This window comes from Bos mutus, chromosome 6 (genome assembly GCF_027580195.1).
Source record: "Bos mutus isolate GX-2022 chromosome 6, NWIPB_WYAK_1.1, whole genome shotgun sequence".
NCBI lineage: Eukaryota > Metazoa > Chordata > Mammalia > Artiodactyla > Bovidae > Bos > Bos mutus.
The window spans coordinates 19,461,600-19,488,074 of NC_091622.1; the positions used below are offsets into that span (position 1 = coordinate 19,461,600).

General features: G+C 37.5%; 1 protein-coding gene across 2 annotated transcripts; it reads left to right on the forward strand.

Moving 5' to 3' along the window:
- Positions 1 to 2: 2 nt before the first annotated feature.
- INTS12 (integrator complex subunit 12) lies at positions 3 to 25,280 on the forward strand. 2 transcript variants are annotated; one of them, XM_005907720.3, is made up of 7 exons: positions 3 to 142; positions 7,033 to 7,197; positions 9,770 to 9,922; positions 10,957 to 11,144; positions 12,593 to 12,752; positions 20,319 to 20,465; positions 24,030 to 25,277. In XM_005907720.3, exons 2-7 carry the CDS (start codon positions 7,042 to 7,044, stop codon positions 24,612 to 24,614), a joined length of 1,389 nt encoding a protein of 462 aa, XP_005907782.2. In that variant the 5' UTR covers positions 3 to 142; positions 7,033 to 7,041; the 3' UTR covers positions 24,615 to 25,277. The 2 variants fall into 2 exon arrangements, with proteins under 2 accessions (XP_005907782.2, XP_070228159.1); XM_070372058.1 differs by having other exon boundaries at positions 95 to 208; positions 24,030 to 25,280.
- Positions 25,281 to 26,475: the final 1,195 nt, after the last annotated feature.

A 26,475-nucleotide genomic window follows, 5' to 3' on the forward strand; every position in this document is an offset into this window, starting at 1 on the left:
ACCGTCGCACAGTCAAAACGTTCCCCAGCCGAGCCTCCTGCGGGAACCTTTGTTTTTCCGCTCTCGGAGCGGACTGGTGGTGTTGGCACCGGTTCGCCAGGCCACCGGCAACGGACGGAGCAGCTGGGCGGAGCGGTGAATAGTGAGTAGTGACCTGCTGCCGGCTCTCAGCCGACTCTCAGGGGTTCAGACCTCCGCGAGGGGCGAGGTGGGAGAGTAGTTCCGTGGGGTCTTAAGAGTTTTCTCGCTCCCTCTCACTTCGCTGTCTACAGGCGGTCGAGTGCCCAGGCTGACCGCTTTCTCCTTACAACGAGGGTCGTGCTTCCTCGGAGAGTAAGCCCCAGGGACTAGGTCCTTGGAACCCTTTCTCGGACCTTCCTTGGCAGGTTTTGGCGACTTCTCTGTACAGCTTCTGTCTGCCTCTCACCTCTCCGGCTCACTTGTCATAGGCCTTGGGTGTGTCACGACTTTGGTCAAAATATTGGCATTCTTGTTCTGCGCCTCTCTGGTCACTGTTTAGATTCTCTGTCACTTGATTGGTTTGGAATCAAGGTCTTTCCGCCTCACCTGTGTTTCCGGACGTGTGCCTAAGATATCAGTATAACCTAGGGCCAAGAACTCGGTGAAGGAATAAAAAGGGTAGCATCTTTGAAGGGATGGGTTACAAGAGCTTGCAAAGATGAAGAGGCAAAGCTATCTAGAGCCGTTCTGTGATGACAACCCTAATATTGCACTTTGTGTGAATAGGGTCAGTTTCCTGCATCTCGTTCACATGAAGACCAACTTTGCACTTCTTTTAAGATCGGCGTGTTAAAAAAAAAAAAAAAAAAGATCGGCGTGTTGAGTGGGAAATGGAATCTAGAGGAAAGCATATATTAATATATGAATACCCAACTTAGTTTGGAGAAATCACAGAAGCCCTCAAAAGTGACATTTAAACGAAACCTAGTTCAATGACTCAACAAATAGTTGTGAGCGTCTGTTAAGTTCCAAGCACTAGGTATATAACAGTGACTAAAACAAGTCCCTGCTTGCATGGAGTTTACAGCCTAGTGAGATTAAAAAATTTAAACCAGACAAAGGATTGGCAAGAGAGTATTGCAGATAGGAACACTGTACAAGTCCCCAGTCTTGAAAGAGGTGTTTTTGTTTTGTACTGCCTTTCCCTTTTTGATGTTTTAGGATTTGGGCCAGGGCGAGGCAGTGGGGATGGCTCTGAGTTTCTTTTTTGTCGCTTTTTGTTAAGGGACTTTGGAAATGTTTAGAACTGTGTAGAAGCAGAGAAAAGATCATTATACTTTGACCTCTAATAATTCTGTGGCCATTATATTGTGGTACTTTGCAAAATAGCAAAATGGTAGGCAACAAAGATAGGAAGGGAGCATAGCAATCAACTCCAGTATTCTTGCTTGGAGAATCCCATGGACAGAGGAGCCTGACAGGCTACAGTCCATAGGTTCACGTAGAGTTGGCCACCACTGAAGCCACCTAGCACACAAACACACACAGGCAAAAAGGATAGCTTCTCCCCTTACAGTACTGAGAGTTTTATAGAGAATATAACAAATGTCCAAAAAAATTAAAAAGTGTGGTTCAAGGTAGAAAACTCCCATACCATGAGAATGCACTGCTAGATATCCTTGGAGAGCAGGATTCGTAGTCCAGGGAATAGAGCAGAACACTAGCTATAAGTAAAGTCCTTATGAGAAGTAGTATTTGAACCAGGTCTTGATAGGATTTGGAAATATAAAAAAAGGTAAAATGCTTCTCAGACAGACAAATTGAGAAGAAGAGAAGAAGAAGATGGTGCCGGAGAGGGCGATGGCATCCCACTCCAGTACTCTTGCCTGGAAAATCCCATGGACAGAGGAGCCTGGAAGGCTGCAGTCCATGGGGTCCCAAAGAGTCGGACACGACTGAGCGACTTCACTTTCACTTTTCACTTTCATGCATTGGAGAAGGAAATGGCAACCCACTCCAGTGTTCTTGCCTGGAGAATCCCAGGGACGGGGCAGCCTGATGGGCTGCCATCTATGGGGTCGCACAGAGTCGGACACAACTGAAGCGACTTAGCAGCAGCAGCAGCAAGCCCAGCTAATGACTCTGCCCTACTGAAAATCTAGGAATGAAGACTTAAAGTTTTTGTGCCAGTTACTGAATCTTTCTTAATGGAAGGCCAAGAAGTTAGGCTTAAGGCAGTGGGTTGCCTTAATTTTCAAAGAAGAAAGAAAGAAAATGTGTTGTAGGAACATTAATATGGCAACTGTCTTGATGTCAAGGAGAATAACCAGATTATTACTGTAGTACAAAAAGCAAGTGAAAACCTGAATCTGAGTAATAGCCTTGGAAATGAAAAGCAGGAACAGATGTGAGAAATGTTGCAGACTCAGAATTCACAGGAAAGGCCTGCTGATTGTTCAGAATAAGGAATGGGGAAGGACTCAGTGAGCAAAGGTTTAGGCCTCAGACCTGATTAATGGAGAGTGTGTCATTTATTGAAAGTGCAGGACAGGGAAATTTGGGGGGAAGATATTCATAATTTCAAATTCAATCATAGCTGAACTTGAGATACATTAGGGCAACCAGTTAGATATGTCTACTAAGCAGTTGGAAATATGGGGTTTAAGCTTAAGAGAGATGGACTGGGAGTAAACGTATGAAATCATCTGTCTACAGTTGCTAGTTGAAAACCTGATATATAAAGATTACCAAATAGGAAACTGGTAGCAGAACTAAAGAAACTAGACGAGGACACAATTACTTCGGCAATACCAAGATCAATGGAGTTGAAAAGATGACCCACAGAAAGAAGAGCCTGAGATAGAAAAGGAAAACCAGAAAAGCTGAGTGTTTCTCATGGAAAAGAAAGGTTTTTGAAAGAGACAGTGAATTCTCTTGGCCAGCATTACTGAGTGATAGATTTACACCACAGTTGCTGACCTCTTTAGGACCATAGAAGAAAAAGAAATTTCTTTCACTATTCAGTAGTCCCTTCTTATCCATGTAGGATATGTTCCAAGATCTCCAGTGGATGCCTGAAACCATAAATAGTACCACACCCTATATATACCATTTTTTTTCCTGCATACATACCTGTGATAAAGTTTTATTAATAAATTAGGCACAGTAAGAGATTAACAACAACTGATAATAAAATAGAATGATTATAACAACATACCATAATAAAAGTTATGTGAACATAGTCTCTCCCTTCAGCTTCTTTAACTCTGCCTGAAATGTGACAGTGGGTTCTTCATTGGCAGACATAGCCTCTCCAGTAATTTATATATTTTTCAGTCTAAACCCAAATCTATGTAACCATCTCTTACTTTCAGTAAATGGCTGGTGTCACTCATTTCAGGGGATCCCTTGCTGAAGTTTTTGTAGATGCTCAATGCTTTCTGGCCCAACGCATTTCTGTCAGTTTGAACACATATTCTGTTCATGTCCACCCACAAATTTAATGGCTTTTCCAATCTAACTAAGCACTTAATGTGCCATGGCTATAACTCTTACAGCTTGAGGTACAATAGCAAAACTAGCTCAAATTTCTTTTTCCTTCTTCACAATTTCACAAATAGAAGACTTGTTCTTACATAGATTTTAGCAACCTCATTATGTGAGCATATAACTTTTTTCTTATTAAGTTGAAAACATCCACCTTTTCACTTAGAGGATGCACTTTGCAGCTTCTCTGGCATATCTGAATTGTATGCCTTACTACTCTGGCTCTTTGGGGCCATTAAATAAATAATAATAAGGTAACATGAACACAAGCACTGCAGTACCCTGGCAGCCAGTCTGATAACCGAGCTGGCTAGTGACTAACAGATGGGATTCACTGGACAAAGGGATAATTCACATCCCACATGGGATGGGCCAAGCTGGCGTGTGACTTCATCACGCTATTCAGAGTCCACATACAGAGGATTACTAAAGTGTATTTGCCAGTAAGAAAGGAGAAGTAATAGAAACCGGAGAAGGCAATAGAAACTGGAGAGGGAAAGTAAGGTAGAAAGCAAAACAATAAAGGATAAAACATATAACGATGAGTGTTTTATTTTAGGCCCAACTCCTGTTTTTTTCTGTTGGATGGGGAACAGAAGTTGGGTCGAGAAAGTGCTAATAAAGAGGAAGCAGAGGAAACAAAAAAGTGGAGGCCCCTATAAATTCAAAGTACAGGTGGATGGGAGTAAAGAAATTTTTAAAAGAAAGAAAAATTTACTTGGTACCCTGAAGAGGTTCCTGGGTCAAAGCAGTAGAAGAGATTAGTAGAGTGGTGGAAGATTGTAGTTAAAAAGGAGAATTGACTGTAGTCAAAGAGAAGAGTTGTGAGTTCCAGGTTTCAGTAGCTAAAGATGAAGCTCTTTGAGGTTGAAGATCTAAATAAACCTAGCACAGGAATTTGGAGAAGAACACCAGTATAGACGCTAAAATTACCAGAGATAATGGCAAGGGGGAGAGGAAGAAGATGAACCTGGTACAAATGTTCTGTCCATTAGCAACAGTGAACATGCAGGTGTGGTTTCAAGAGACGATGTTGATCAATGATGGTCGGAGTATTCTCCCTCAAACAGCAATACGGAGTAAGGTCTCTGTAGACTTCTGTTTGGTCTTTGAATAGGAACAACTCACTACTTGGGAAGGCTGTAAAACAGGTGAAGTCTGTGTGTATGGGAGGCGGGGAGAGCGGATAGTCAAGGTAAAGCAATAAAAGGAGTGCTTGAGAAAACTATGGAAAAAGCTAGGGGAATATGTTGGTAATAAGTAGGGGCTAGAAGATGCTGGGGAGCTAGCAATGAAATTAATGTGAAGGGGGGAAGGACTGAGCTGAATGAGTGCATGCTTGCGTGCTTCATTGTCTGACTTCGTTGTCCAACTGTTTGCAACCCCACGGACCACATCCTGCTAGGCTCCTCTGTCCGTGCGATTCTCCAGGCAAGAATATTGGAGTGGGTTGCCATGCCCTCCCCCATGGTTGATCCTCTCAACCCAGCGATCGAACCCATCACTCTTATGTCTCCTGAATTGGCAGGCAGTTTCTTTACCACTGGCGCCACCTGGGAAGCCCTGAGCTAAATAAGTACTGGAGGGATTTTCAAGGGGGAAGTAAGTTTGTACCTTAAAGTAACCATTATGTATATATAATAGGAAAAGGGAAACTGGAAATTGCTAGAAAGGCTAACCCATTGGTCTCCAAACTTTTCTCACCATTTATTCCATGAGTAAAAAAGTAAGTACACTTCTTTATGTATGTATTTAGCTACCAATTATACAGGCTTCCCAAGTGGTGCTGGTAGTCAAGAATTCACCTGCCAGTGGGGGAGATGTAAAAGACGAGGTGCTGGCTCTTGTTACCTAATCTGTAATATAAACCTTTTTCTATCTGTGATTATAGAAATACTTTGCTTCTAATTTTCAACATAGAAGTTTGAAGTAATGGTTTTTCTAGTATATTAAAAGGATTCTTCTAAGTTTCAGTCCTTTCAGCACCTCAAAATACAGACTTCTCTGGATAAGTAAACTACTGTGTTCCTGAGCTATAAAAACTTAAGTCAGTAGAAAGTCTAGGCTGTGTTTCCTTGTACACTCAGGAGGAGTGGCAACTTCACTCCTTTTCATTGTGGACATTTTAATGAGGAACACTTTTCTCCTCATGAATAATTAAAAAAAAATACACCTTTCTGTACCTATCATTATATATGGGTAATGTATGTAATAATACAGTCTTAAGAAGTAACAGAGGTTGCTTCTCAATTTTTATTAAATTATTACCCATACAACTGTTTGAGGTAGATTATTTTTCTTTTAATATTGAGCTTTGGACCCCTGCTCTTGGGTGATTGAGTAGAGCACAGAATTTGACAATAATTTTGTGGCCATCAGAGGGGTATCTTATACCTTCTTTAAAAAAAAAAAAAACATTCGGAGTGTGTGTATGTGTGTTTCCTATAAAAACTGAAGAAGTATTAGGAGGAAGGTAGATAGGGAAGGAACAAACAAAATCCATTTTCAGGGTGGTCTTTCATATACCAAGATTAAACCTACAGCAAGTTTTAATGGCTTTATAAATCCCTGAAAATGAGAGATTACTGTGGAATTGCTGACAGATCCCTAACTCTAGCAAGTACAAGTGTGTTGCATTATTACAGTATTAACCTCAAGGACAGAAGACAGTTTCAAGCTCTAGAATGTTGATCAAAGGATTGAATACAAAGTATACATTTTTATTTTAATAATTCCTTGCCTGGAGAAGTATTTTAAAAAGTGACACCAAAAATAAAACAACATAATAGCATTGGTATTAACTGAAAAGAAAACGTTTTAATGTTTTAGAATTTCATAAGCCTTTGATGTATATCTTCACTATTTTTTAAGCTCCTTAGGGCACAGAGAATATCATAGGCCATATATATATATATCCTTCGGCACCATTTGTCACAGACTTTGCTTTTTAAAAATAGGTTAATGCATGAGATACCACAAGCTAAATGTGATGCAATAAAATTATCATAAGTGTATTTTCTGAGGCATTCAAGATTGGGGCTGAGGACTAAGGAGGCAAAAAAAGATAACTGAGGTTAAAATTTCAGCACTAACTTTTATAGCTTATTGCTTAATGTATGCTCTAACTGTTGTCTCCCGTGACACCCTTCCTCCAGTCTGTGTGTGAGGGGTGAGGGGTGTATAAATAAGGTTTGAGAGAAGAAATTTTGATATACCATAAACTTGACCTAAACACATCAAGTTTCTCTGTACTAAATTGTAAGTGTATTATTTGAAAACTATATTAGGAAGAGGCTCTGTGAAGAGCAGGAGCTTATCTGAAAGCTGATAATACTCTCACTTTAGGAGAAGAGAACTAGATAATTCCAATTAGGGATAAGAAGGAAATGTATCTGTAATAACCTTTTAGACAGTTTGAATTTTGTATCAGGTGCACAGTAATACATTTAAACAGAACAAGACAGATAAATTTCGACAGGTAATTGCCCATTGTCTGTAAATTACCTTCTTTTTTTTTTCCTTCAGGTGTTTGGGATGGCTGCTGCAGTGAACTTGGAACTTGATCCCATATTTTTGAAAGCATTAGGCTTCTTACATTCAAAGAGTAAAGATTCTGCTGAAAAGCTAAAAACACTACTTGATGAATCTTTGGCTCGGGGCATTGATTCAAGTTACCGTCCATCTCAAAAGGTATATAACTGAATTACAGGCTTGGAGGGAGTTCTGTAAAGTCTTTAATGTTTAGACCATCTCAAAACAGTCTGCCAGATAATCTTCCCTTGTGGCATGAAGAACTTTACAGTGTTCTTTTCTTTCTCAAGCTTTCAGAGAACTATTCCACTGTATAGAAAAGTTAGCTGAGAGTGGACAATATTTTGTTCTGCTATTTTCTGTGTATAGAAACCCACTTATGTATTATAATTTTAATTCTTTATGATTAGGATTTTTTTAATCTGCTGAATGAAACCATAGCTTGTAATTATTCTCTAATGTTTTAGGGGCAAAAAAATAAAAGGGCAGGAATTCTACAATGAAGTGAATTACATATAGATAGGATAATTTAAGGAAAAAGGAGGTATGGATAAACTGTGAGAACTATGTAACTCCCATTGCAAACAAAGTGGCCAAGCAGCTTTCTATGAAAAGAATATACATTTTGGAACCAGACAGATCTGTTTTAAATCCCAGCTTACGTCTTACTAGTGTGATGACAGGTAACATATCTTGAACATTTACTGTGTCCTAGGTACTTTTCTCAGTGATATAGGTGTATAATTAATTTTAATTGTGATAATGATCCTTTGAGATAGGTATTATTTATTTTTATTTTACAATAAGGAAACTGAGGTACATAGTAACTTCATTTCACCCAGCATCTGTTTCTCTATTAGTAAAATGAGGATAATGAGAACTACCTTGCAAAGTAATGAACATTAAAAGAAATAAAGAACATTGGTACACTACACCTAGTGTAGTGTCTGCCTGGTATATAATAAGCTCTTAGTGAATGACAGCTCTTACTATATTCTTTATACCTACCTAAGACATTCTTTCAAACCTGTCTAAAACTCTAGCCTTGAAACTTCGAGTCACCCAGGTCTATGAATACCTGGATACCAAACTGATAAGGAGAAGACCAAACTACCTGACTAGCTCAGTCTAATCCAGAATCTCAAACTCAAGACAGGGCCAAGTCCCAGACTCAGAGCCCAAGTAAGCAGTGATGTTTTCCCCCAGGCCTTCTTTCAAAATAAGCTCTCGTATTCTCAGACCTTTTTATTGTCCTTTGAATAGTGGAGCCATCCTGACTTCATTTATTTTACCATTCTCATTCTGGAGGTTCGGTGAGCTCAAACCAACCAACTTAATAAAACTCAACAAAATGCACTAACAAATTTGTTCTGCTCCGAGTATTGATATTGTCCAAATAGGAAATTCCTATTATTACTAAAGAAGCAGTATTTTTCTAAAAATTTATTTACTTATTTTACTTTTGGCCCCACTGGGTCTTCACTGCTGCACTCAGGCTTTCTCTAAGTGTGGCAGATAGGGGCTACTCTTCATTGCTGTGCATCAGCTTCTCACTGCAGTATCTTCTCTTGTTGCGGAGCGCAGCCTGTAGGGCGCAGGGCTTCAGTAGGTGCAGCTCACGGGCCCTAGAGTGTGGGCTCAGTAGTTGTGATGCCAGGGCTTAGTTGCTCCATGGCATATGGGATCTTCCAGACCAGGGACTGAACCCATGTACCCTGAATTGGCAGGTGGATTCATAATCACTGGACCACCAGGGAAGCCCCAAGAAGCAGTATTTTGAGATTCTAAAACAGAAGGAAGCGCATTTGTTAAAGTACATGAGAAGTCGGTTGCAACTAAAACGTCTCCTGCCCTTACATTTTTAGCCATTAGAGAAATGTAAATTAAATCTACAATGATATGCCATACATATCTGTTAAATGTCTAAAATTAAAAAGATTAGCCATACCAGGTATTGGTGAGGATTTGAAGATAGGATTTGAAGATAGGAACTGGGACTCTCAGGTACTCCTGATGAAAATATAAAATGGTATACCACTTTGGAACATGGTTTGACAGTTTCTTAAAAAGTTAATCATAAACCTACCATACAATCCAGACATCCTACTCCTAGACATTTATTCTAAAGAAATTAAAGTATATGTCCATGTAAGGGTTTGTACGTGAATGTTCATAACATCTTTATTTGTAATTGCCTCAAACTGGAAACAACCCAGTAGTCCGGCAGTAGGTAAATGAATAAACAAATCATGGTATATTTGTTCAATGGAGTACTATTCAGCAACAAAAGGAGGGAACTTTTGTTACACTCAGTGACATTCATGAATCTCAGAATAAATATACTGAGTGAAAAAGCCAGAAAAAGTATATCCTGCATGATTCCACTTATGAAAATTTCTAGGAAATGCAACCTATATAGTTACAGAAGATGGATCAGTGGTTTCCTGAGAATGGGTGGCTTAGTTTTCTAGGATGTCTGCCTCTAAGAGTGATTATAGAGGGCAACAAGGAAACTTGGCAAGATGATGAATATGTTCATTATATTAATCGTAGTGATGTCTCACAAATGTGAAACCATATAGTGAAACTTATTGAAGAAAAAGACACAATATGTTGGCACATTTGATGTCTTAATTTTTAACTGATAATTTAGATTTGTGATCTGGTTTTGTTTTTAATAATATACTAGTCTGAATATTTCTTTATAGGTATCTTTTAATTTCATATACAGGATGTGGAGCCACCCAAAATTTCAAGCACAAAAACTGTTTCTGTTAAGCAGGAGCCCAAAACATCATCTAGTCTTCCTTCTGGCAATAATAATGGCAAGGTCCTCACAACTGAGAAGGTAAAAAAGGAAGGTGAAAAGAGACCTGCTGATAAAGTAAGATTTTGCTTTACTCTAGTAAATCAATCAATCAGTTGTTTTTTGCTTACTTTTTGTATATAATAATTGGTAAAAGTATGTAATAATCACTCAGTAAATATATTTTGGTTATTATGGATTTTTTTTAAATTAAAATTTAGAAACATTTTAGAACCGTTTATTGAAATCATTGTCAACAAATATTTGAGCCCTAGAAGATATACTAATTTCATGTGTAAAAACTTTAATCTATAACTCAAATATTTTATATTGAAGAGTTGTTGAAAAGATGGCAAGGAAAGAATAAAGATGTAAATCACTAGACATGAAATTTGCAGAAAAGCATGTACTTTAACAGGGTTATAGAAAACTCTTGGATTGTCTACTGTGAATGATTTCTGCACATGGTTAATTATTAGGATTTTAGAACTTAGTAAAAAAAACATTTAAAAAAACTTTAGTAATACCTGCCCTCAAGGGGTTGTGTTTCCATACTTTTTCTAAGTACTGGCTCTTTATTACCTATATTATATTGTTCTCTTTATATTTTAAAGAAAGGAGCCAGAATTTGCTTTGAAACAAATATGGCAATGTGTTAAGCCTGAGTTACTGGTGGAAGTTCATTATTCATTTCTTTTCAATATAAAATATCATTAGTTCATAATTTAAAATATTTTAAAATAGCCTTAAAAATATCCTTATTAGTGCTGTGGCTTCTCAATTCAAAGCATCCAGTGGGGGGTAGGAGGGCAGTGTAAGTAAATCCATTGAACTTCCATGATTCTTTAATGAATAAAAGAGTACAGAGAGAGATACAGATGCATGCTGAACTGTTCTGATTTGTTTCTTTTTACCTTGTTGGATTCTTCTAACATACTGAGTACGAATTTCTTATACATCTTCTACGGGTCTTTAGTGTGTGCTTTTGTCCCTAACTATGTGAAAGTGTCTGCGGAGTGGACTTGGTCATTGCACACTGTCTGTCTTGTACATCTCTCAGTGATTTAAAGTTCATTTTAATGTGTTACTTTTTGATTGGGTGCCTTTTATAGATGAAATCAGACATCACTGAAGGAGCTGATGTCCCAAAGAAACCTAGACTGGAGAAACCAGAGACACGGTCCTCTCCCATCACTGTCCAAACCAGCAAGGATTTAGCCATGGCTGACCTTTCCAGCTTTGAGGAGACCAGTGCTGATGATTTTGCCATGGAGATGGGATTGGCCTGTGTTGTTTGTAGGTAAGTTGTATCTTGCCACGTAGATTCTTTTGTTTCTTTGTAAAGAATAAACAATTTAAAAAAGAAAAAAAAAATAGACCAATTGTTGGGTGTTTTTTAAATTCCGTTTTCATTATTTGGAGGTGGATAGGAGATAAACTGCCCATGTGGCAATTAAATATCTAATAAATTGTCAAAAATTTATATTACTAATAGGCATCTTTATAATCAGTTATGTTGTTATAACATTTTCTGCATTCTTGGCTTCTAGAGTAAAAGCACTTATTTCTTTAATTTTTAGTGAGACACTGTTTAGCAGACTAAATTATTTCCACCTTTCTTTTTAAGAAGACTATGTTGCTTTTTTTTTTTCCTGAAGTGTTCATAGAATTTATAAAGTAAACGGTTATATACCATTTTCTAAAATAGCATTAAATCTTTTCCTAAGGATAAGGAAAATGAAATTAATGGATCATGTAGGTTATTCTGAGTATTGTTTTGAAACATGGATGCATAATTATAAAAATAGATAATTCTGCTTAGTAGAAGATTCATCTTAAAAATAAGAATAATTAGATTTTAAATTCCTTGATACCAGGGTCTCCGTCTTTAGTTGTTAATAACTTTCATTGCCTGGCACAGTAGAAGAGATTGTCACCTTTCCTGCTATTCGCTTCATGAAAATATTAAATTCTGGTGCATGGGACTGAACACATAGCTCTAAAATTTTGTGAACATTATACAGCATCAGTTAATGTACTTCTGAATAGGATTATTTCATTAGAGCTTCATTGCTTTAACACATATTTGTTTATTTCAACCTTTATCTACTGTAAGGGTTGCCATTTTCATGTAAAGAAATAAATGGTAAAGTAATAAGGGGGAAAGAACTAGTAATTGTAATCCTCCATAAGAAGATTTGTTATGATGGTCTGAGGGTGTTGCTGTTGCAATTTTTACCTTTTTGATACACTTATTAATAGATTCTATTTTGTTAATTAAGACATTTATTTATGGAGTACCCCATGTCTGTGTAGTAATGTGCTAGGCACTGTAGATAATTAGGTTCATTTTCTACCTTTAGGCCACTCGTGTATTAATGAAGAAAATAGAACAATATGTAGGCAACAAATATAAAGGAATTTAATAGAGGTAAATGTTATGAGACTGTTGGAGGATGAGCCAAGGTCTACTGCCTTCTGGGAAAAGGAAAAAAATTACAATGGAAAATGCTAAGAAGAAGAATATAGCCAAGTTTAGTCTAAGTCGCCTTATATATTTCTTACTGGTTAAACATAACCTTTAAAAGAAATGAATTGTTTGTGCAGGCTACACGTTGGGATTTGTTATTTTGCTGTTTGGCTTCTCTGATATATCTTTAAGATATCAAACTTCACCAGAAGAACCCTAGAGTGGCTTTAAATTGTTGCATTCAAATAAGTGTCATATCTAATGATATATTTTCGTAGGCAAATGACAGTGGCATCCGGTAACCAATTAGTAGAATGTCAGGAATGCCATAATCTCTACCACCAAGATTGCCATAAGCCCCAGGTGACAGACAAGGAAGTGACTGACCCTCGCCTTGTGTGGTATTGTGCCCGATGTACCAGACAAATGAAAAGAATGGTAGGAATTACTTTTCTCTATTTTAAACAATCTCTGTCCTTTTCTTTGTTAATATGTGGTTGTTAAGATAAAAATCTGAACATTTATGCTATTGAAAAAAATCTTATAAGCTGATTATTTTAATGCTTGTTTATATAGTATAAATGTGTGGTTTATGTGTCTGTGCCTAAGTGGACCAGACCATATATATGTATTTTTCTCGGCTCAGCTTTTAGCTTGTTCTAGTATAAATGAACAGAATTGGAGACCCACAAATTGGGACTGTTTCCTACTGCTGTGTCAGTGTATTTGTGCACATTTAAAGTACTACAAAGCACTATGGGGAGTCGTGAGATACGAAGCCCTAGTCTTTGATGAGTCTGGTAAGGAAATATTGAAAATGTCTATTCCTGAGTGAGTGCAAAAAACCAAACTTACATGCTGTGTACAGAGCCATCTCTGTCTTTCCTTCTGTGTTTCTCTCTTTATGCCTTGTCTTTCCTTCTCATTGTCTTCAAGTCACCATTTAGCCTATTTTCTCAAGTACTTTCTCAGTTTACTGCTCACAAACATAACTGACTTTAATATAATACTGAAACATTTTCATTTGTTATATTGGATTTGTTTTCTAACTTTTATTCATTTAAAAGTAGATGGATGAACGTTATCATTTTCCTTTTAAAGAAATCAAGTTGTTATTTACTTCAGTGTCTTGTTTACTTCCCCCATCCACGTTCCCCTACCTTTGATTAGGGACTCTTTTTTTTTTTAATTTATTTTTTACTGATCAGATCAAATCGGTCGCTCAGTTGTGTCCAACTCTTTGCGACCCCATTAATCGCAGCACGCCAGGCCTCCCTGTCCATCACCAACTCCCGGAGTTCACTCAGACTCACGTCCATGGAGTCAGTGATGCCATCCAGCCATCTCATCCTCTGTCGTCCCCTTCTCCTCCTGCCCCCAATCCCTCCCAGCATCAGAGTCTTTTCCAATGAGTCAACTCTTCGCATGAGGTGGCCAAAGTACTGGAGTTTCAGCTTTAGCATCATTCCTTCCAAAGAAATCCCAGGGCTGATCTCCTTCAGAATGGACTGGTTGGATCTCCTTGCAGTCCAAGGGACTCTCAAGGATCTTCTCCAACACCACAGTTCAAAAGCATCAATTCTTCGGCGCTCAGCCTTCTTCACAGTCCAACTCTCACATCCATACATGACCACAGGAAAAACCATAGCCTTGACTAGACGGACCTTTTTTGGCAAAGTAATGTCTCTGCTTTTGAATATGCTATCTAGGTTGGTCATAACTTTCCTTCCAAGGAGTAAGCGTCTTTTAATTTCATGGCTACAGTCACCATCTGTAGTGATTTTGGAGTCCAGAAAAATAAAGTCTGACACTGTTTCCACTGTTTCCCCATCTATTTCCCATGAAGTGGTGGGACTGGATGCCATGATCTTCGTTTTCTGAATGTTGAGCTTTAAGCCAACTTTTTCACTCTCCACTTTCACTTTCATCAAGAGGCCTTTTAGTTCCTCTTTACTTTCTGCCATAAGGGTGGTGTCATCTGCATATCTGAGGTTATTGATATTTCTCCCGGCAATCTTGATTCCAGTTTGTATTTCTTCCAGTCCAGCGTTTCTCATGATGTACTCTGCATATAAGTTAAATAAACAGGGTGACAATATACAGCCTTGACGAACTCCTTTTCCTATTTGGAACCATTCTGTTGTTCCATGTCCAGTTCTAACTGTTGCTTCCTGACCTGCATACAGATTTCTCAAGAGGCAGATCAGGTGGTCTGGTATTCCCATCTCTTTCACAATTTTCCACAGTTTATTGTGATCCACACAGTCAAAGGCTTTGGCATAGTCAATAAAGCAGAAATAGATGTTTTTCTGGAACTCTCTTGCTTTTTCTATGATCCAACGGATGTTGGCAATTTGGTCTCTGGTTCCTCTGCCTTTTCTAAAACCAGCTTGAACATCAGGAAGTTCACGATTCACATATTGCTGAAGCCTGGCTTGGAGAATTTTGAGCATTACTTTACTAGCGTGTGAGATGAGTGCAATTGTGCGGTAGTTTGAGCATTCTTTGGCATTGCCTTTCTTTGGGATTAGAATGAAAACTGACCTTTTCCAGTCCTGTGGCCACTGCTGAGTTTTCCAAATTTGCTGGCATATTGAGTGCAGCACTTTCACAGCATCATCTTTCAGGATTTGGAATAGCTCAACTGGAATTCCATCACCTCCACTAACTTTGTTCATAGTGATGCTTTCTAAGGCTCACTTGACTTCACATTCCAGGATATCTGACTCTAAGTCAGTGATCACACCATCGTGATTATCTGGGTCGTGAAGATCTTTTTTTACAGTTCTTCTGTGTATTCTTGCCGTCTCTTCTTGATACCTTCTGCTTCTGTTAGGTCCATACCACTTCTTTTCTTTATCGAGCTCATCTTTACATGAAATGTTCCTTTGGTGTCTCTGATATTCTTGAAGAGATCCCTAGTTTCCCATTCTGTTGTTTTCCTCTATTTCTTTGCATTGATCGCTGAAGAAGGCTTTCTTATCTCTTCTTGCTATCTTTGGAACTCTGCATTCAGATGTTTATCTTTCCTTTTCTCCTTTGCTTTTCACTTCTCTTTTTTTCACAGCTATTTGTAAGGCCTCCCCAGATAGCCATTTTGCTTTTTTGCATTTCTTTTCTATGGGAATGGCCTTGATCCCGGTCTCCTGTACAATGTCACGAACCTCATTCCATAGTTCATCAGGCACTCTTATCTATCAGATCTAGGCCCTTAAATCTATGGATTATACACTTCCACTGTATAATCATAAGGGATTTGATTTAGGTCATACCTGAATGGTCTAGTGGTTTTCCCTACTTTCTTCAATTTAAGTCTGAATTTGGCAATAAGGAGTTCATGGTCTGAGCCACAGTCAGCTCCTGGTCTTGTTTTTGCTGACTGTATAGAGCTTCTCCATCTTTGGCTGCAAAGAATATAATCAATCTGATTTCGGTGTTGACCATCTGGTGATGTCCATGTATAGAGTCTTCTCTTGTGTTGTTGGAAGAGGGTGTTTGTTATGACCAGTGCATTTTCTTGGCAAAACTCTATTAGTCTTTGCCCTGCTTCATTCCGTATTCAAGGCCAAATTTGCCTGTTACTCCAGGTGTTTCTTGACTTCCTACTTTTGCATTCCAGTCCCCTATAATGAAAAGGACATCTTTTTCGGGTGTTAGTTCTAAAAGGTCTTGTAGGTCTTCATAGAACCGTTCAACTTCAGCTTCTTCAGCGTTACTGGTTGGGGCATAGACTTGGATTACTGTGATATTGAATGGTTTGCCTTGGAAACGAACAGAGATCATTCTGTCGTTTTTGAGATTGCATCCAAGTACTGCATTTCAGACTCTTTTGTTGACCATGATGGCTACTCCATTTTTTACTGAAGTACAGTTGATTTATCATGTTGGTTTCTGATGTACAGCAAAGTGATCCTGTATATTGAATATAGTCCCCTGTGCTATACAGTAGGGCCTTGTTGTTTATCCATCCTATACATAATAATTTTTGTCTGCTAATTTCGACTTTCCAGTCCATCCTTACCTCACGCTCCCACCCCTTTGGCAATCACAAGTCTATTCTCTATGAGTCTGTTTCTGTTTTATGAATAAGTTCATTTGTGTCATATTTTAGATCCCACGTAGAAGTGATTATCATACGACATTTGTCTTTCTGTGTCTGACTTGCTTCTCCTATATGATAATCTCTAGGTCCATCCACACTGCTGCAAATGGCATTCTTTTGTTCTTTTTTATGGCTGACTAATAGTCCGTTGTATATGTCTATACTATATCTTTGGGACTTCCCTGGTAGCTACCATGGAAGGGAACTGCTACCCACTCAAGTATTCTGGCATGGAGAATTCCATGGGCTGATCCATTCCTTTGCTGATGGACATGTAGGTTGGTTCCATGTCTTGGTTATTGTAAATGGTGCTGCTGTGAATATAGGAGTGCCTGTATTTTTTTGAATTATAGCTTTCTCCGGAAGATTAAGGACTTTTTATAGAAGAGTTCTCATATTGTTAACCAAGTCAATTTCTACATAAATTTTTGTGACCAAATATATCTTTTTAAAGTCAGAAGTACTTAGTTAAATAAAAAGAAATTTTAATCACTAAATCAGAAATAGGTTATGTTTTTATTCCTATGAAAAGTAATAAAATTTCAGTAGTATTTATACTTTGTTTGTAACAAGAAAGTTCTGTGACATGGTACAGTATTTTTTCTGCTCTGTCTGACTTTTATTTAGTTTATTACTTAAACTACCCTCCAGGACTTCAACCCAAGTAATTACGGGTGAGCAGAATAGTAGGTTCCAGCACTTTGGCACAAGTAGTCACTAAGTATTGCTAGTCAAAATAAATAACTTGTGATAGTGATCTTTCTTTAACATAGCTTCAAGGTTTATTATTATTTTATTATAAGTCTCTCAATAAAGTAAGTGCTGTTCTCTCCTACGTTTTTCTCCCTTATATTTTGTGAGTTAACTCATACCAAATCTATATTTATAGTTCTTACCCTCTTTCTGAAGTGAATTTTGGCAGATGACCAGATATCCTACAGTTACTTCAAGTGCAATATTTTTTAAATTAAAATTGTTTTCTTCTCCACTCAGTTTTTCCTCATTTGCCTGAACTGATAATATTATCCTTGATGCCTCTCTTAAATCCACATCCCTTTGTTTACCAAACTTGTTAATTCTACCCCATATGTATTTCACAGATCTGCTCATTTCACTTTTATTACCCTGTTCCACAAATCACTCATTTCTTGCTGTTGTGTTAGCTCCTTGATTCGCTTTAGTCCACTTTATACACTACAAATAGAATATTCTTCTACAATAATTACCTAACTTTATCTGTTTAAGTGTGCCCAGTGGCTCTCAGTTACCTATATAATGAAGTTATCCTTGTTAGGGTGGATTATGGACCTTCTCTTTTTGACCCAGTTCTACCTTTGTATCCTTCTCTTCCCACCACTTCACCATATACACCACATACTGTGGCCACATAAAACCAAATGGTTCATTTCCTGAGTATGTGGTGAACTTTCATGTTCCCATATGTCCTGTTTCTCAGCTTCTCCTCATCCTGATACATTTTATTCTTTATCAACTTTGCAAATTAAATGCCTAATTAATTTGTATTAAGAGCAAGTCTCATTCACTGACAGAGCACCAGAGCAGAGCTCAGGACTGGACACATCCCACATTCTGTTGTTTCATTTTAAGATACATAAAAATAGAGGAAATACAGATTTGGGCCAGAAATCAGCAGTCAAGAAGTTCAGTCTGTATGTCCAAGAGTCAAGTGCTGAATGACCAATGTCAGAGCATGATTAAATACACCAAGAGTGGACCTGGGGAAATACCAACTGCGTGATCTGAAGTGAACCTGAAGATCGGGATCCAGGAAACACAAGCTTTAGTGAGAGAAAGGGGTTTGGAAATGGAAGGGATGCTAAACTGAATTGCTTTCAGTGAGGTTCTCATATGTGCATTAGTTATTGCTCCAAGGTATCTCAAAGATACCTTAAAAAGCATCTTATATCCTCTTTCCCCTTGCACTAATTTATTCAACTATGGCAGGTTCTACAGTACAGAAAGATGGGAAGACAGAGATAAGAATGGTGTGATAGTGGGTGGCAGGGTCCAGAGTTATTCTTTAGTTCTGTAATTTTCTTTCTACCAGGCAATGGGATTTGCCCCAGCACTCATGACTAATTGCAGTGGTTCTCAGTCTAAGGTGGCAACACACTCCTACTCAGCAGTAACAGAAGTACGTGGTATTTTTGATTGTTACTGTACTGGCCATATTGCCTTGAGTGGTGAGTTTCATACATTCTACACTATGTGAGTCAGTCTCCCAATAAAAAAATTAGAGTGCCTTTGTTGAGCAATACTGAATCAGTGATAATATCCTAGTTCCCTAAACTAGTATACCAGCAAAGAGCAGAGGGTTTTGGGTATCTCTTAGGTTCTAAGATGGGTAGGTGAAATAGCCAGGAAGCAGAAGAAGATCCAAACGTGATCTCCTAGGCAGAGGTTCTTTCTGAGCTTCATAGTAATGAATCTTCATCTACTAAACCATACAAGTTAGGTCGGTCTTCAGAGTCTAACCTCATCTACTGATGTGGGTGGGGGAAAGTGTAAGATTAGAATACCATGTACTCCTGATACTCTGAAGGCTACATTTTCATAACATGGTTTGCAGTACAAGGTATGATAATCTTTCTTGGTAGTAGATATTTTACCATAGATATCTTCCAGCATTCTTTATAATATTCTTGATCTAAGTGTTGCTTTATTTTTTTTTTTTTTTTTTGAGCTGTGTGATTCCTGCCTGCTCAGCTCCATGAGTATTGCCTGCTGAGCTGCATGATTGGTGTCTGCTGAGCTGCACCATTTGTGTCTGCTGAGCTGCACAATTGGTGTCTGCTGAGCTGCCCAAATTGTGTCTGCTCAGTCACGGGTCTAAGTGTTGCTTTATAACTGATGTCTGAAAGTAGGTATACTTTCATGTGGAAAATATGTAATATAAAAAATGGGATGAACTGAGACTTAAGGGTGAAAATATATTATATGGCAAATCATAGCACAAGAAAGTCTAAACAAAGATAAAACATTCAAATTTCCAGAAATGGGAGCACATCATTAATAAAGTTTTTGGTATAGTCTTGCGTGACGTTATTAGGATTGTCAAAAACAGTGGAATGGCTGGGAGCACCATTACTCATCTAATAGAGAAGTGTTCTTCTGGAATCAGTAAGAAAAGTTTGTTTTCTTACCATTTGTAAATAATGATGATGAATGAATAGTAACTGTTATTATCTGCACTTAACATGTACCAGACACTGTGTAAACTCTTACATAATCACTGCATTCTCATAACCCTCCTTTAGAACAGAAGATTTTATCCACATTTTGCAGATGAAAAATGAGACTTCTGGAAATTTACATATTTTACCTGAGGTAACATAGATAGGGAAGTAGTTGAGCTGGGCTTTAATTTTAGTTCTGTTTGATTCCAAAAGCTGTCCTCTCGAACACTACACTATTCCGTTTGTATAGTTAATATTATCTAGCTGGAAAACACTAAAGAATAAACTAAAAAAATGATTCATGTACAAGAGAATTTAGTAAAGTACCTAATATAAAGGAAAAAGATCATTGTTGGTCAAAATAAAACTGAAAATGTTTATATGGTTTTTTTCGTTTTCTTTTTAATGATTTTGGACTGTTTTGTTAAAATATTTAATTAACTCCAGTCTGCATAATTTTTAAAACCTCATGTTATCTTTACAGTTTAGAAACTAATAAAATCTATAAAGTCATTAATTGATATGATGAAAATAATTTGTCCAAGAGTTTATATTTTCCATGTCATCACAATGTTGTATTTTTTTAATGTTAAATGTTTATCTATATTACAGTTCATTGAGGAGTCCTGTGGTAGATTTTATTGTCTTTTTGTACATTTAACTAAGACTTTGTAGCTAATTTAATTTTAACACTGATTTTTGCAGGCTCAGAAAACTCAGAAACCACCACAGAAACCAGCCCCCACAGTTGTTTCTGTAGCTCCAGCTGTTAAAGATCCATTGGTTAAGAAACCAGAAACTAAACTCAAACCAGAGACAACTTTTCTAGCATTTAAGAGATCAGAAGTCAAGGTATAGTACATTCTATTTTTATCTAAGATTGGATTTAAATTTAGTTGACTTAGTTACTTGAAAACATTAATCAGGAACTTTGTAGACTAAATGGCCATATGTTGGAAATTAAGACTGTATTACTATTAACGTTGGCTTCCCTGGTGGCTCAGTGGTAAAAAATCCGCCTGCCAATGAAGAGACAAGGGTTCCGTCCCTGGGTCCAGAAGATCCCCTGAAGAAGGAAATGGCAACCCATTCCAGTATTCTTACCTGGGAAATCCCATGGACAGAGGAGACTTGTGGGCTGTGGCCATAGGGTCGCAAAAGAGTTGGACATGACTTAGTGACTAAACAACAGCAAACTGTCAACATTAAGTAGAAAGAGAACATTTATGTAATTATCTTGAACTCTGCTGTTTCTTTTTTTATCGTGGTTAGGAACTATCTGTGAGCATTCTAAGATAACATTCGTTATCATTCCTGTGTAGTCAGCCAATATTCTGCCCTCAGGAATTTGGTTTCAATTCCAAATGCCTTTGTCTTCAGTAGCAGTAGTTTTGCTCCTCACATCATTTGTGAGCTTTCTTCGCCCTACTCATTGGCTATTTGAAGTTTTCTTGCTTTCTCTTATTTCTTTCTATTATTATGAATTTTCCCATGAAGTGGCTCTTTCCTATACTAAAGGGCCAGATTATCTAGTGAGAGTATTACCTTTCTCATTCCTTGATATCATGCTACATTATTATTATTATCCTGGCATTTTGATATCATAGGATAAAATATTTTTCTAATCTAATTTTATAACAAAAGGAATGCTTTTATTGAGTTACACATTCTAATTTTAAGCAGAATATTAAAGATGGAAGAAAAAATGTTAGCTCCAGATTCTCAAAGGTTACTCCCAGAAAATTCTAAAGATATTGCCTTGTCCAATTGGCTATAGGTAGTGAAAATCAAGAATATAAATATAAAGTACTCTTGAGAAAGGTACTGATAATTTTATTTGCAGAGCATTTTTAATTTAATTTAGCTGGTGGCTTAGAGGGTAAAGCGTCTGCCTGCAATGCAGGAGACCTGGGTTCAGTCCCTAGGTAGGGAAGATCCCTGGAGAAGGAAATGGCAACCCACTCCAGTACTCTTGCCTAGAAAATTCCATGGATGGAGAAGCCTGGTAGGCTACAGTCCGTGGGGTTGCAAAGAGTCGGACACGACTGAGCAACTTTACCACCACCAAGGAAGAGTTGATATCCAAGGGATAGCCCTTATTGGTTTATCACATAGAGACTTGGTGAGCTAGAGTAGAAGTAAGAATAATTTATTGAAAATAATTAGAGTTGCTATATTCCTTGTGGCTCAGCTGGTAAAGAATCTGCCTGCAATGTGGGAGACCTGGGTTCAATCCCTGGGTTGGGAAGATCCCCTGGAGAAGGGAAAGGCTACCCACTCCAGTATTCTGGCCCAGAGAATTCCATGGACTCTATAGTCCATGGGGTTGCAAAGAGTCAGACACGACTGAGTAACTTTCATTTCATTTCATACTTAAATTACTTTCAGATAGATTTTTATACTAACCTATTACTGCTGCTGCTAAGTCGCTTCAGTCATGTCCGACTCTGTGCAACCCCATAGACGGCAGCCTACCAGGCTCCCCCGTCCCTGGGATTCTCCAGGCAAGGACACTGGAGTGGGTTACCATTTCCTTCTCCAATGCATGAAAGTGAAAAGTGAAAGTGAAGTCACTCAGTCATGTCCAACTCTTTGCGACCCCATGGACTGCAGCCTACCAGGCTCCTCCGTCCATGGGATTTTCCAGGCAGGAGTACTGGAGTGGGGTGCCATCTCCTTCTCCAACCTATTACTACCAAGGCTTATTTTTAGGAAACTCAATATGAAATTATTTTGCAGCAAATAAATTAAGGCCTTGGCTGTCATGTTTGTTCTGATTAAGAGGTTTTGATATTTTTCTGATAAAATAGAATAAATGTTTACTATGAAATTTAATAAATTGAAAAGCAATACCAGTAACACCAAACCATTAAAATAAAATGTCATATACACAGAACTTGCTTTGTACTTCATAAGTTTTGGTCTTTTTGATTACTTCAGATGGGTTTTCTTTTGTAAAGTTTATTGAAAGATCATTTAGTCAAATGGCAGGCAGTTTTATATTTATTAGAAAGAAAAGGAAAAAATAACATCTTTTATAATTGAAAATTAAGTTTACTACACCTGTGTCCTTTGCTACCTTGGCTAACTTTTTCTCATTAAATATATGCATTTCTCTAGGAATTTGCAATTTATGTAAAGTTTATCTTCTTTGCATAACCTTATGAGATAGTCATTATATGATGTAACTAAAAAATCCTATCATTTTTCACAGTATGTGAACAATAATCTGGACCTTCCTCTTCTAAAGACCTCAGAGCCCTCTATTTTCAGTATTTTTCTCATTGGTTTATAATGTTTAATGCAGACAACACTGAAGACTACTTTGTTAGAACTAAAAGCATTTTTATCAACTCATTCGGAATTCAGTTCTAAAATATAATTGGGTGTATGTTAAGCATGATAATTAGCATATTAAGTCAGATACTATTTGTAAGATTTTTATCTTTTACATATTTAACACTTTTGTGACCCATGAAAATAAGATAGAAAAATTCAATTCACAATCAATTTGAACAAAGTGCATTTTCCCCTAAATGTTAATATGAAAAAAAATTGTTTTTGTATGAAGAAGAACAGTATTTATATAGTGACATTGGTATTCTATTAGCTTTTGACTGTCCAAGGAAGTTAATTAGAGAAATTTAATATGTGTTACACCTTTAAGGAATAAATCTGGGAGTGAGTCAGGCATACCCAAAATGTCACTATGCAGCTTATTGAGGCAGTTTATAAAAAATCCTTTATATTGAAACAGGGATCTCTTTGTGATAGTTTCAGTGGAAACATGGATAAATTGGAAAAATAAAGTTATGAAACGTTTTTAGTATTATCACCAGTTGTATAATTTCATGTAGTTAATGCAGTATACCTGTATATATGCAAGTATTTGCTCAAAATTTAGGGGGAATTTTTTTTTAATAGGTTCAAAATCTCATCTCAGACATCTACTGAGTATCCTGGGCATAAGCATTTTTGTCCATTAAGAGTGGATTCTGTTTTTTGAATTGATCCACAAGTCATCTGGAGCAAGGTCTAAAGAATTAGATGTTTTACTAAGCTAAATAATAACCTTTTTACATGAAAAACAACTTAAAGCATTAAATCTGATTTTCTGATGTGGCTTGTGACTGAATCTAGAAGCAGTCCTCAAAAAGGAAATTTTTTTCTGAAATGATTAGAATAAGAATATGACATAGCATAATTCCTGCTTTGGAAATGGTAGCACCGTTAGCTATGGATAGGTTTTCTTCTATGTGTTTTGTCATATCAGTTTATCAGAACTTAATTTTGATGATTTAAATTTCCAAGATCACTATTTTTGTATAAAAAGTCTTAACCATTAATCTTCTTATGTATTTAAGAATATTAGGTATTAATTATACTTGCCTCTAATATTTATCTTATATTTTTTAGGCATCCACAGTCGTTTCAGGAAATTCTTCTAGCACCAATGTTTCCTCTTCAGCAACTAGTGGCCTGATTGGATGGGCAGCTTTTGCAGCCAAAACTACTTCTGCTGGTCCATCAACAGCAAAATTGAGTTCAGCAGCCCAAAACAATAGCGGGAAACCTGCTACCTCTTCTGCTAACCAGAAGCCCGTGGGTTTGACTGGTCTGGCAACAACATCCAAAGGGGGAATAGGTTCCAAAATAGGTTCCAGTAACAGCACTTCCCCCACTGTACCGTTGAAACCACCTCCACCTCTCACTCTAGGCAAAACTGGCCTTAGTCGCTCAGTTAGTTGTGACAATGTTAGCAAAGTAGGTCTTCCCAGTCCAAGTAGTTTGGTTCCAGGAAGCAGCAGCCAACTCAGTGGGAATGGAAATAGTGGGACATCAGGGCCTAGTGGAAGTACCACTAACAAAACCGCTTCCGAACCGAGCACCTCTCCGTCGGCATCCCTTAAAGGTCCAACTTCACAAGAATCACAACTCAATGCCATGAAGCGATTACAGATGGTCAAGAAGAAGGCTGCCCAAAAGAAACTCAAGAAGTAATGTGGCCAAGTAGGTTTTTATATCATATTATCCTAAAGATTAAAATCTTATTAAGATATAAATTGTAATATACTATAATTTAATAAAAAATCTTCATAATGAAATTTCTATTATTTCTTACCTTAAAATGCTAAATAGTATTTAGTGAAACTTGGAAATGTTTATCTTAAATCTGTTTTAACATTTTTATTTTGACAGTTTTCATAGTGTGTGAAAACAATCATTAGAATGACTAATTCTTAATAAAAACTTCTGAAATCCTAGAAGACTGGTGCATCTGCAGATTAAAAAAAAAGAAAAATGCATCTTCTAACACAGTCCCAATAATTATTTTTTTAAATTTTATTTTGTTTTTAAACTTTACAATATTGTATTGGTTTTGCCAAATATCGAAATGAATCCGCCACAGGTATACACGTGTTCCCCATCCTGAACCCTCCTCCCTCCCCATACCATCCCTCTGGGTCATCCCAGTACACCAGCCCTAAGCATCCAGTATCATGCATCGAACCTGGACTGGCGACTCGTTTCATATATGATATTATACGTATTTCAATGCCATTCTCCCAAATCATCCCACCCTCTCCCTTTCCCACAGAGTCCAAAAGACTGTTCTATACATCAGTGTCTCTTTTGCTGTCTCGTATACAGGGTTATTGTTACCATCTTTCTAAATTCCATATATATGCGTTAGTATACTGTATTGGTGTTTTTCTTTCTGGCTTACTTCACTCTGTATAATAGGCTCCAGTTTCATCCACCTCATTAGAACTGATTCAAATGTATTCTTCTTAATGGCTGAGTAATACTCCATTGTGTATATGTACCACAGCTTTCTTATCCATTCATCTGCTGATGGACATCTAGGTTGCTTCCATGTCCTGGCTATTATAAACAGTGCTGTGATGAACATTGGGGTACACGTGTCTCTTTCCCTTCTGGTTTCCTCAGTGTGTATGCCCAGCAGTGGGATTGCTGGGTCATAAGGCAGTTCTATTTCCAGTTTTTTAAGGAATCTCCACACTGTTCTCCATAGTGGCTATACTAGTTTGCATTCCCACCAACAGTGTAAGAGGGTTCCCTTTTCTCCACACCCTCTCCAGCATTTATTGCTTGTAGACTTTTGGATCGCAGCCATTCTGACTGGTGTGAAATGGTACCTCATAGTGGTCTTGATTTGCATTTCTCTGATAATGAGTGATGTTGAGCATCTTTTCATGTGTTTGTTAGCCATCTGTATGTCTTCTTTAGAGAAATGTCTGTTTAGTTCTTTGGCCCATTTTTTGATTGGGTCATTGATTTTTCTGGAGTTGAGCTATAGGAGTTGCTTGTATATTTTTGAGATTAGTTGTTTGTCAGTTGCTTCATTTGCTATTATTTTCTCCCATTCTGAAGGCTGTCTTTTCACCTTGCTAATAGTTTCCTTTGTTGTGCAGAAGCTTTTAAGTTTAATTAGGTCCCATTTGTTTATTTTTGCTTTTATTTCCAATATTCTGGGAGGTGGGTCATAGAGGATCCTGCTGTGATGGATGTCAGAGAGTGTTTTGCCTATGTTCTCCTCTAGGAGTTTTATAGTTTCTGGTCTTACGTTGAGATCTTTAATCCATTTTGAGTTTATTTTTGTGTATGGTATTAGAAAGTGTTCTAGTTTCATTCTTTTACAAGTGGTTGACCAGTTTTCCCAGCACCATTTGTTAAAGAGATTGTCTTTAATCCATTGTATATTCTTGCCTCCTTTGTCAAAGATAAGGTATCCATATGTGTTTGGATTTATCTCTGGGCTTTCTATTTTGTTCCATTGATCTATATTTCTGTCTTTTAACACAGTCCCAATAATTGATCCTGCCGAATAGGTGCCTTA